Source organism: Penicillium cosmopolitanum (assembly GCF_028827165.1).
Source record: "Penicillium cosmopolitanum strain IBT 29677 chromosome Unknown utg000009l:1.0-9042332.0:1.0-9050551.0, whole genome shotgun sequence".
Classification (NCBI taxonomy): domain Eukaryota; kingdom Fungi; phylum Ascomycota; class Eurotiomycetes; order Eurotiales; family Aspergillaceae; genus Penicillium; species Penicillium cosmopolitanum.
The window spans coordinates 1756779-1769248 of record NW_026622679.1 but is presented as its reverse complement, the minus strand read 5'-3'; the positions used below and the strand labels follow the sequence as shown (position 1 = coordinate 1769248).

At 49.6% G+C, this 12470-nt stretch overlaps 2 protein-coding genes across 2 annotated transcripts; both read left to right on the top strand.

Annotated features, from left to right (window-relative positions):
- Positions 1 to 7878: 7878 nt before the first annotated feature.
- On the top strand, positions 7879 to 8076 carry N7509_008756 (uncharacterized protein; the record flags this gene model as incomplete). The annotated part of the gene is made up of 1 exon (XM_056633393.1): positions 7879 to 8076. The coding sequence occupies one exon, from the start codon at positions 7879 to 7881 to the stop codon at positions 8074 to 8076; it is 198 nt and encodes a 65-aa protein (XP_056484013.1).
- A 1188-nt stretch (positions 8077 to 9264) lies between these two features.
- Positions 9265 to 12248, top strand: ura7 (small subunit rRNA maturation protein UTP4; the record flags this gene model as incomplete). The annotated part of the gene is given in 4 exon segments (XM_056633392.1): positions 9265 to 10182; positions 10199 to 10322; positions 10382 to 10614; positions 10680 to 12248. 4 exon segments carry the CDS (start codon positions 9265 to 9267, stop codon positions 12246 to 12248), a joined length of 2844 nt encoding a protein of 947 aa, XP_056484012.1.
- Between the last annotated feature and the right edge of the window lie 222 nt (positions 12249 to 12470).

Genomic DNA, 12470 nt, shown 5'->3' with positions numbered 1-12470 from the left:
AATAATATGCATATTCATATCCATTTCCATATCCCTATACTCATACTCATACTGATATAGGATGGCTGTACGGAGTGCAATTACTTGAATGTGGTTGGGTATTGATTACCCGACCACACACTCCGTACGTATGTACCTTTTTTCTTTCTACCTCTCGACCTATGCGAGTCTCTATTCCCACCTTCATAGATACCCTCCTCGATATTCTTCTATTTCATAAGATAATAAGACAAATTGATTGGGACCCCCCCACACCTCCCAGCTCGCTTCATGCTGAGTTATGCTTGTGCCCTGTCTGACACGCTGAAATTGCCCTGTTGCCCTGAGTGGCCCTTGCTCGCGTGGGAAAACGGGTCCATTACGATGCCCTTCCAAGATGTGTGTATTCTGCTCATTTCAACACTTTTCCTTTCTTTTCTAGTTTTTATTTCGAGGAGGAGGGTTTACCATTACCTGCAGTTTTATCAGGGCATGCAGCACATCCAATCCTTGGGTAAGTTCTCGCTCGTTTCCCACTGCGTCGGTCTGCTGGTCGTGCTAGGATCGCGTTTTCGACCGTCTGCCGCGACCCAGTCATTTTTGCTCCGCATATACACTAGAGTATTTCGATCTGCCCATGGTCAAAAGCAGGCCATTCTAGTAAATCGCCCAATCCAGCACTTCCTCCTGGTGGGTTCCACGCAAATCGCCTGACGATCGTTCCCTTCCAGCTCCAGCTCCAGCTCCAGCCTACTTTTCTTTCTCTACCCTTGTTCTTTCGTAGTAATAGCAAGACAGCTTCAAGTTCCTTAATCAGTTTCCAAACACCCCAGGATATGTACAGACACAGACACAAGTAATGAGTGATAGTATGTACAATACCAAGAGATCCACATTGTTGAGATTAGTTGCTGGGTACATAATACTCCGTAAACGTAATCATGCTCATCACAAGTGGAGGAGACCATACTCCATACATACACTTTTGAGGATGTAAATTGAGACAGCGCCAGATCCTAATTTACTACTCGTACTAATTTACCCTACCATCCACGGACCAGCTGTAACTCCTGGAAACTTGAAACCGTCTTTCACAAGCCCCGAGAAACACAAATCAACACATCAAACAGCGGACTTTCCGCCCCAAGATCGACTTGCGTACCGCGTCTCGGAGGCTGCACCATCGTTCCTGTTGGCCCGTCAGAGAAGGCCGCCCCCCTGGAGCTGCTAGTGGCAGCATTGGCTTCGAATGGTTCCTCCATGCGATACGGTCGCGTCCCAGGGTCAACTCCGTACTCCGTACTCTATGGCCTCCGCTCCCTGACTGGCCCGCCCAGGATTGTCCTGGCATTGACTTCATGGACTTCCAGCCATCGCCGCCAGAGGCTTGGCTGCTTTCCCCAATGTCGCTGGTTGCTGGAGGCCCACTACTAACCTCGCCCCCTTTATGTAGCCCCTCCGACCCGAGCCTCCTTGGTCTTGCAGGGATCTCATCTCGCCTGCGGTTCCCATGTGGGGGACGACTCGCCAAAGCAGGCTCTCAGGTCTCCCCCCCCAAAGACTCCTGGTCCACGTTCCCCGATCCTTTTCCATGGAATTTGATTCGATTGGCGTGCACCACAATCGGTTTATCCGCTTCAGCTGGCATCGACATACGAGTACACTTTCTTTTCCAAGGCTATGCTCGCCCTAGTGTTAGCCCGGTACCCCTCCCCCGGTTGCACACGCAACGATGCTCTTTCACCATTACCCCTCGGCTGCTCGTGAGACCTGGGTACGGAGTAGTGTCGTTGATTTGTTCCCGGTCTCGTAGCCACCGATAAGGTTTGGATAGGTGAGATGTCTCGATTCCATCCCTTTCTGTCTTCCAGAAGACTACCCATTACCTCTTCCCAGCTGCATGTTTGGGCTGGGGAGATGTTGGGCCTCAAGGAGACATGCGGCGACATCCCACCCCCTGAGCCATGCTCCTCGTAACCATATACGGAATTATAATATTCTCCATCCCCAGTAAAACTTCAGCGAATCTCCGCCAATAGCATAGGCCCCGAGTCGTGATCGCTCCACCTCTCATGGTGCGACTCGGACTTACGTGGGGTCTCCTTGCTTTCGTCCCTTGTTACTCTGTAAGGTTGAAAGGAGAGGCTTAAACTTCAGTCCTTTTGTATCAACTGCGACTCCACATTGAGAAATCATGGCTGTATGCGACTCGGCCGTTTTACAATGCTAGCACAGGCGCTATGTGTCTACAATCCTTTCCGACCGGATTGATCTATTGTGGGCTGGATTTTTGTACACTACGACTATGCCACGGAGAGCTACGAGCCATGTAGCTTGTTGCCGTAGACGACATACCTAAGAACGCAGATCAAGGCGGCCCATTCGTCAGCCTCCCTATTCACCAAAGATTGGCGGGGAGAACATGGGCAGGGTGCTGGAAATGGCATCGCGCTTGCTGACGGATGATCCCCCTCGTGGATGACTGGGGTTAAGAAGGAGAGGGCGACACCCAGTAACCATCTCAAAATAGGCTCGGCTCTGTACGACTTGACCACGTAAGGGACTGCCGAATATGGCAAGTCAATGATAGACATAGCCAAATTTTAGAAGCATCTCGCACACATCCCCCTCGGGCAGAGTAGTCTTCAATGGCCGGAACCCTTAATCTGGAATGCCAGGTACGTAGCAAGATAGAACTACTCGTACTCCGTACTCTACGCGGTATTCGTACGGGGTACGGAGTAGACTCCTCCTAAATATGCGTAAATATAGTTGCTTCTTTTGGGCAGCACATTTATTCGCCGTCAAGATGTCTCATCTTCTATTGGAATGCGTTATCTCACAAACGCGGCCGTACATGAGTTATTTCCTCAAAGAGTCCTGCAATATGCAGCGTATTGCCGATCTAGTTTCCACAAGCACGACAAAAGGGGCTCGTTGCTGCGGTCTAAAGGTGGACTATGTACAGGAGCAGGAAGCCACATACAAGTTCGCTTGTTAACTTAGACTGATTTTGTATAGCGCCACTATGTAACTGTCAGAGTTGTACTAAGTGGACGCCCCTTTAGAATTCCCGAAATGTAATACTACACTGGAACTGCCAACAATAACTTGACGTAAACCTGCCCGTCCGCGTCCAAGAATAAATAGAGGCGGCGCGACGCTTGTTTAATTACTCCCCAGAGGACCCCATCCCTCAGGGTCGTGTTCCACCACTAGGCTGAACGCAAATCTAGGGCTTGAGTTATAGTGCGCCGTTCGGAGGACGGAGTGTCTTGTATGTATAGAGTACGGAATACCTACAAATGTACATACATAGAGCCTGACATATATTTGTGGACTTCGAGTCTTACGGCCAGCCCTTTTCATCGGTACCTTTGCCGCAAAGCCGTCCACGGCCCCAGAAAAGGGGGTTTGCGGCGATAGGATGGAGTAGTATGCGGGTATGTAGCCGGTATGGGGCACCCAACGCAATGCAATGTCCGCGTGAAGTTCCTTGGCGCAAAAGGGCCCGTACATGAAGTGACCTCATGGCTTGGAAAATCCTGAACTATTCAAGGTTAGAGAAAGCCCGGGCTAGAGTCTGGCACATTGAGTGCATCTAATGCGCCCACCCGCTTACGAGAAGGGGGATGACTGGACTATCGCCCGGTCGCATTGGCTTTCAGTAATGCAAGTTTTTCTTCTGTTTCTTTGCCTTGGGCTGCCTGAGCAACACATTTGTAATCCGAGTTTCAACTGCCGACATGAAAACTAGTACTTCGTATTGGTTCCAGGTCCATAGCTAGGATTCGTCCGCTGGGCTGGTCTGGAACTCACTTCCCACCGACCCCAAGTTATTTTTACTTTTACCGCCGAGCACAGCGTAGGAGTGCACAAATTGTTTACATTAGAGTGATTTATCTTTTCCTTTTCTTCACATTGATTATTTTACATATCTACGTACTCACAAGTAATACTGCTCATTTAACAAATCACTGTCCAACGTTACTGTTGTAGAAGAGTACGGTAGCTCTATACCTAGAGAGATGTCAGCAAAAAAGCATGGGATGAATTTTAATCTACCAGAGTTTGGAAGTTATATGTCTTAAGAACAGCTTGCCAGGGGCCCTAGAGATGTGCTTTATCTGCATAGTTTGAAGGGGAATATTTAGCCAAGGCTTCTCACCACTTCCTCAGTGGCTGGGTTTCTTACTCGGGGAAGAGACATGTAGTCTAGTTATAGGCATCATCCCCCTTACGTGCTGGGAGATTATTCGCCCAAGTAGAAGCATCCATACGCATAGATATTTCACCGCTCTCCCACGTTCTGCATCTGTTTTGCGGACCCTGTGTATGTACCTGCATGTCTTGTCCGCTACGCAAGGGAGTAAATCTCCCTGCTGCATCATCCAACTGATATGTGGAACTAACGGTGAGGCGGCAATCGCCCTTTGGTTGTTTGCAGTTTCTTACATACCAGCTTTTAATTATCTACATACACGGCGCAGCGCGCACCTGAGCCACCAGTGAAGCCCCTCCCCACATTGCTTTAAAGTTCAAGCATGGAGGAGATATCAGCGCAAATTCAATCATATTCATTTTTCTTGACTTCCCTCGCTTGGTTTTAAAGCTTGGAACTCGAGTCTTCAGATATCCACTATCGAATGTATCGACGTTATGCTGCAGATGACCAAGAATTTCGCTTACAGATACAATAGCTCTGGTTTTTGAGACCTGCAGTGGAATATACATACAGAACACCTTGTAAACATACTAACATCGCCGTATGTATCAGATCAGAATAGTTTTGTATTGTGGAGGAGCTGTTTTGCCTCGCCGTGTATACGTCCCACCTGCATATTACTATCTGCGACACTTCGGACGTTCTCAACCATGGAAAGTCCCTGGCTCCTCCGAGTATACACCTCAGGCTCCACATCTAAATAACGGTTGTCCAGCAGGGCCGTTCCGGCCTGTATAAACCACGGTAGAAACCGGACGGTTGTAGGCCTCACCGATTCTAGGGACCTGGTGGAAAAACCGGGCGTCCAAGGCAACTTCATGCAGCGGGATTAGCCCTTCGTTTGTGCCCTCCGCCCCGCTCCGTTGACAGGCGGTTTTCGTTGTGGTCCACTGCGGTTTTGACGTGAAAAACAGAGTGCCGAATGAGTGGCGGGAGTCGGATCGAGCGGATACCATACGCACACAAACGAGATCAGGTACGGAGTACGGTTTCGTTGGTCAGAACAAGTACAAAGTAGAGAGGCCTTTTGGATAAATGTCTTAATATCAAAGTCACCAAGATCTGAGTTTCCGAATATAGTATTTTTGGCCAAATCCGACCATATACTTTATGTAGTCTCGTTACTAAGCCGAGTTTATAATTTTCAAAAGCTCAGCGTATGCCATTTATCATCGGGCCGTTCAACCAGACTCATACTCGTACTGCTTCGAAAATAATAAAACGTATTCACAATCCTGAAAACCCATACGTATCAAACATGATGTGTTGATTTTGACCGGTGAAATTTTTTTGGTATTGCCCCTCTGCGGAGATCTATAACGTGAAGTTTTTTTTTTTCTGCACCGCGATGTGGGCACTGCTCCACCACGTCAATTTCGCCCAGTCACTTCATCCTTAAGCTGGCGAGATTCCGGGGTCGTGGACAAGGCGCGTCAAGCCTGCTAGTACATTCCGTTTGAACTCGCTCGGCTATACACTGTAGCTCTAGAAAAGAATATTGATGTGTAGCTTTCTTTCACCAGAGGGTCTTTAACTATTTTGAGATTAGTACCGTCGGATATCCGCGCTATTGATATCTGCCGATCAAATCTAATTTCAGCTGGTCAATGGCTTCAATGTCTGTCAAATTTATCGTACATCCAACGACTGAAACTGGAGCTACGAGTACTGGCAAAAATCTTCGTCCCCACAACGAATAAGAGTGGTGCTAATTAAGAACGCGAATGCGAAGTCAAGGCCAATATGACCTTTTTAGGTAAAGCACTATGCCGGTGGATTGGGCTGTGGAGGCTCAACCATGGGTCTAAGGTATTTTTTCTAGCTCTCCTTTTCCCCGCCCCTTTTCTTTGCAGGTGAGCTGTGCCTGATAAATTCGCCACCACTCTATCTAAGTTTCCCCTCACAGCGAACCCGGTTACAGGTAGAAGGGATAGTGGTACAGGGGCAAGGAAGATAGTTCATTTCAATTCATACTCACAGCTATTTCATGTTTCCTTCTCCATACAGCTCTTAAATATGCTCTGATCGAATGCTAAAGGTAATCGGAGCAGGTTATTCAATACAACTAAGCCTAATTAGGTTTAGATCCAGAAACAAGTGGAGAATACCCGTCGTGTAAAGAACAAACGCTCCACATCGGAGCTTTCTGTATATTAGTACGGAGTACGTAGTACGGTAGTACATACGATAGTACAGAGTACGCATTGTTCACAGTGGGATATGTAAACGGGCAACAAAACTACGATTGGCTTTGGTATACCCGACTCACCGAGACATCGTGAAGTTAACACGTTGGCGAAACTCTCACCGCGAACTCAAAAAATATGCATTTCCCTGCAGGTGCAAGGAGACTTCAAATTCGATCGCGAACCCTCGTACGGAGTTAAAGCGGATTGGCCTCGGCTTGGAAATATGCCGTCATCACCGGGACTCGCGTCCCACACTTTGGGTTCGTCGTGCGCGTTCCTTCTACATTGTGGCTAAGGACTAGATGACTAGATGAATCATTGACTGGTTCCACGTTGATGAACAATCGATTCTACTTCCAATTGATCGTCTTTTACACACACACACATGACATGGTTGAGGCTTATTGCCTAACTCGTATCCTATCCCGGCAAACCACCACATGCAATGGCGGCTCGGTCACTATCCGGATGCGTATAAACGGGAGGCTTGGGACAAGAAATGGATTTTCAACTTGGCGCGAGTCCCCGTGCCTGCGCGCGTGATGATTCGGCCATTGCTCCTGATTGACACTGCTTGTCAATATCTTCTCGATTGTCGATCCGGATGTCAATGATTGCGACGAGCATGGGTTTCCCCAAAACACTGCGCTGGTTAAGGATAACCTAGTCTTCTTCAGCCCGTCTCTTCCACCTTGGGTTCAGGCTAGGCCGGGGACATATCAGGACCATATGCCGAGTTCAATGTCGTGTCCAGGATCTGCAGTGGGTTCTAGAGTTATTCGCCTATGTCCGGATCTAGTGATATGCGTGATATGTTTCGCTTCCAAGCACGCGATCAGGAGGCGTGCTGGAGACGCCGTTCACGAGATGGATTCAATTGGGAGCGATAAATCGAACCGCACGGGAAGTTTGCAAATGGCACGAAGCGGGGTTGGAGGGGGCGAGATCTAAGGAGATCGCGAACCCAGCCCGAAGTGGAGCAAGCAATTTAACTCAGATCAAGGCAGCATGATACGAGCTGTTTCCTTGGAAGTTGACTTCCGGCAGGATCAATGGTGGCCAGTCATGCTCTTCTGGCAGCGGCTGTACGATCGTATTGAGTTGGCCGGGAGAATTTAGTGCTTATTTGGCTCTGGTGAGCTGCGCCCGAGCCCCGACTGACAATGGGCTGGCCCCCTCTCCAGCTCGAACAAGTGAAATGAACCATGGCATAATACCCGAACTTTAGTCTCAGACTGCCGCATGAATAGGCGCACAATTCCAAAAGAAAGTTACCCCATCCATGGAGTCGGATATGCCCGTCAGATTGAGGGTTGAAGATTGAGCAGAGACAGTTGGGATGAGTGGACAGGATGTTCCAACGTCGGCTTTTGGCTCCCTCTTCGTCTCTGCCGTGATCCCATCCAATCAGCATCGGCCATCCGCTTCGCTGCTTTTTCTAATTGCCTGGTGATCGCTGACAGAGACGATTGAATGCGGGCTGAAATGCCCCGCCGCGAGATGTCCTATCAGAACCATCAAACTACCGGACCCCTCTGGAATCTGATACATAAGAAATGCATGATTCAGGATGCCTTCCCAGCCACATCTTATCCCACAAAGCGTCAAGCTGCAATGATCCTGGACTCTGACGTGGCACGCCTGAGCAAGACAAGCAAGGCCTGCAACTCGAAGCAACCCTAATATGGAAAATTCAAGCCGACAAGCCGGTGGCCTGGACAGCCGTCATTGGCCGGGGTCTCCCGAACGCCATATGCTCGTGGAGCTTCCTTCTCGACATTCAGCTGAGCCTGGAGTCGATAGTCGAATGCATATACATAACTTGATGCCGCTGACAGGATCCTTACTTATAACGTGGCGTCTGTTGAAGATACGTAGCTTCTTTGGTACACATACTACATATGCTGAACCGTCTCATGCCACTGATCATGCTTCAGTAGCATTACAAGGTTATTGCCTAACTGGAGGCCCGAGACGCCAAGATGCGCTCAGGTATCCAATAGTGCCGACATAATCCCGGTCCTCAATTTCTTGCAGTGTTGTCTTGTCTTGCGATCAGCAACCGCCGACTGGCCTATACATGGAGCTACTGACAAGACTATCCATCGATTCCTACCAATTGATTGATTTGGAATCCTGTTTTGACCACCTGGGTCCGAAGTGGCAGTAGACTTGAATTTGATACAACTTGTTGAGGTATACTTTCCTGCGATTTCTTTTGTTTTGTTTTTTTAAAAAAAGGAAAATAAAAGTAAAAATAAAATACAAAGAAATACTCTATACTGATGTAGGAACTCGCTTGTCTGCCTCTGAGATGCATATTCTCAATACGCCTGTGAATCTTCGTGCATCGCCATTTTATTTGTGTAGAGTGGCCTCGGAGTGCCTCTCCATATCTCGGGCAATGGGTTCAAGTTCTATGCCGGTTCGATTTTATCTATCCTAAGTGCCTAAAAAATTCAACTTAAGTTTGTCCCACGATCAACTCTTCTGATATCTTTGGTTATTAAAGAAATTATCATCTGCTTTGAATTGCACTCACAATGGTATTCTTCCCCGAATTAGATGCCTTAATGCCTGATATTCAGGGCACGCATCCCATCAGACCACGTGATCAACATCTGCCAAGATATTTCGGCCCGCTAAAATTTATCTACAGAAAAAAAAGTGACCGCGCAACAGACGGCCAGCTCAACCACCACGCTACCTTCACACCCGGTTTGGACGCTATGAGTGTGCAAGGGCTTTAATTTACGCCCTTTAGGAGACAACTTACCTTGAAATATTCCCACCTCAACGCCCGAATCTTATTTTTGCGCCCATTTCCTCGAGTCAAACCAAACCAAAGCTTTGGCTTCCAACACCGCAGCCATGGATATTCACCGTTGTCGATTCGTGTCATATAACCCCCAAGCGATTAACTCGCTTGCCTTCTCCCACCCTCCATCTGCCGATGCCGCCGGTCGAGGCGTGCCTACCCTTCGACTTGCAATTGGCCGTGCGAACGGCGATATCGAGATATGGAACCCAATGCGCGGGGCTTGGTTTCAAGAGACAATGCTAAGAGGAGGAAAGGATCGGAGCATCGAAGGACTAACCTGGACTCTGGACCCCTCAGAAGACGGTCCCGATGGCTCCAAGCTGCCTGGCAAGCTGCGCTTGTTCAGCATTGGATACTCCACCGCTGTCACTGAGTGGGATCTGGAGCAGGGACGTCCCTTGCGCCATTCGAGCGGCAACTACGGAGAGATCTGGTGTCTTGCTGCTCAGCCGCGCTGGCAACCAACCAAGAGAGGCAAGGATGGGAAATTTCTGCCACCCGCCGAGGGCGAATATACGGGCCAGCACTTGGCCGCCGGATGCGCTGATGGATCTATCGTGATTTTGTCCACTGCCGACGGCGACTTGAAGTTTCTCCGTTTGATGCGCCCCTCGACCAAGAGGGCTCGCGTGCTCAGCGTGACTTTCCAGAACCGAAATACTATCGTCGCGGGCTACGCTGATAGCTCCATCCGTCTTTTCGATATCCGAAACGGCCAGCAGCTTCGCACAATCTCTCTTGGAAAGGGTCCTTCTGGCGGGCCCAAGGAGCTACTTGTTTGGTCGGTCAAGTGTCTGCCAGACGGTACCATCGTGTCTGGAGACTCTGCCGGTGAAATTCGATTCTGGGATGCAAAGAACTATTCCCTCACTCAGCGTCTCCAGGGCCACCTGGCGGATGTGCTTGATGTGGCTGTTAGCGCCAATGGAGATACTGTTGTGAGTGGTGGTGCGGACCAGAGGACTGTTGTTTTCCGCAAAAGAGGAGGGTGATAAGGGCGACAAGAAGGCTCGCTGGGCGGAGGTTATGCACAGGCGATACCATTCGCACGATGTCAAGACTTTCGCTGTCTACGAGACAAAGGATATCAGTATTGCCGTTTCTGGTGGTAAGTGATTACCCCCCCCGGATATTTAATTTGCTCCAAATGCTTATGAATTTTTACAGGACCTGATGCGACACCAATTGTCCTTCCTCTGCGTGAATTCGGAAAAGAGCACCACCGGAAGCTTTCCAGCCTCCCTCAGATTCCTCAACTCACTTCCGCGCCTTCTTCTCGCCTGGTCATGAGCTTCTGGGACCGAGAGGTCAGTTTGTGGCGTGTGTCGCGCGGCCCAACCTCGCAGCATGAGAGTATCGATGGTCAAAGGCATAAGCTTGTCGCAAAAGTTATGATCCAGGTAAGCAAAACATATTCACGCTCATAATGGATGGTCGTAGTACTAATGCTTTGTTTAACTCACAGGGCGAAGAAAATATTACCTCCGCTATGCTGTCCCCAGACGGAAAGACTCTCGCCGTTGCAACGATCTCCGATGTCAAAGTATTCACAGTACGCCGACGCAAGGGCGACGAAAAGGGTGCTTTGCGGATCCAGAAGATCGATGTTCCGAAGGCCCTTTCCAGCGAAGGTGCACGTCTCGTCACTATCTCTCCCGATAGTCGCTGGCTCTGTGTGATTCGTCCCAATAGCGAAGTTTATGTCGCTAAGATCCAACCCGCATTGTCTGCCACCGAGAAGCCACAGGTTCTTCCGCAACTCGCAAACCTCAAGCGTGCTGCTCGACACGCTCGCCACGAAAAGGCCTCTCACGGCACCTTGGGTGATTATGAGCGCATTATTCGATCTGTTGTCTTCTCTGAAGACAGCAAGATCATCGCTGCTGGCGACCTGTCAGGCTGTATTGATACATGGGCACTCAACACGGAAGTTGCATCTCAAACAAACGGCCAGGCCAAGACAAATGGTGCTTCGGACTCGGACGATGACTCCTCTGACGAAGAGGATGATAATGTTGCGATTGAGGGTGAGCGCTGGTTACCGGCAGCTTCTGAATCTCCGATACCCCGAATGAAGTCCGGAATCACTCTGTTGTCCTTCCGCCCTGCTAGCCCTTCTACGAAGACACAGGTCAATGGCGCAAACTCCAAAGCCTCAGCTGGCCAAGACCGATTGATGGTCGTCACCAGCGAGCATCAGCTTATTGAATTTGAGGTTCTCAGTGGAAAGCTGTCTGACTGGTCAAGACGCAACCCCAAGGCTTACCTTCCTGCCGAGTTCCGGGGTGTGAAGGATCGTGCCATGGGCTGCATTTGGGATCTCTTCGAAGGCCGTGAGCGTCTTTGGATGTACGGAACATCCTGGCTGTGGATGTTTGATTTGCTGCAGGATTTCCCGACTCCCGAGGAGATGGAGGCTGAGGAGAGCAAATCTTCGAGCCAGCTTATCAAGGCATCGAAGCGCAAGCGCGACCCGCTGGAAGAGGAAGAGGATAATCGCAAGAAGCCCAATAGCGGTGCTGGAGACCGGATCCCTCGGTCGCAAATGGATATTCACCTGGGTTCCAAGGTGCGCAAGATTGTTGGAAGCGACGAGTCACAAGGCGAATGGATCTCGCTCGACCAGGAGCGCCAACGCGTCCCCGGCGAAGATGATGAAGCCTACGACTACGACGAGACATTTGCAGCTGGCAACGATGCCACTCTTGCGCGACTCCGACGTGAAGATGGCCCGGCCCTTGAGAACGGAACCCCCAAAAAGGGAACGAGCAAGGTTAAAGCCAGCTCTGACGCCAATAAGACCGCAGATACCCCCAAGAAATCGCAGGTGACGACCAATGGCACTTCATCTCAGCCCACACGACGCTGGTGGCACACCTACAAGTACCGCGACCTCCTCGGTATTGTCCCTCTTAGCACCCTGTCTGGCGATGATCAGGAGCAGGGCCCGAGCGAGAATTTGGAGGTAGCATTAATCGAGCGACCTATGTGGGACGTTGAGCTGCCTGGAAAATATGTGAAGGATTATGAGTGAACAAAATGGCAATGATTCTCTAGTTTTTATCTTGTGAATGATATGCAGGGCAGTGCCTCTTGCGTTTGGTTCATTGTGTGTAAGATGGTTTGAATCTGGAGCACAGCTGGCGCTTTGTACAGGGATTTTGGGGATTTTTTAAAATAGACATAGCATTCATGCCGAATTCCCTTGTATTGATCTGAACCACTCGTATATCCTGCCAAGTAGAGCCTCAATGCG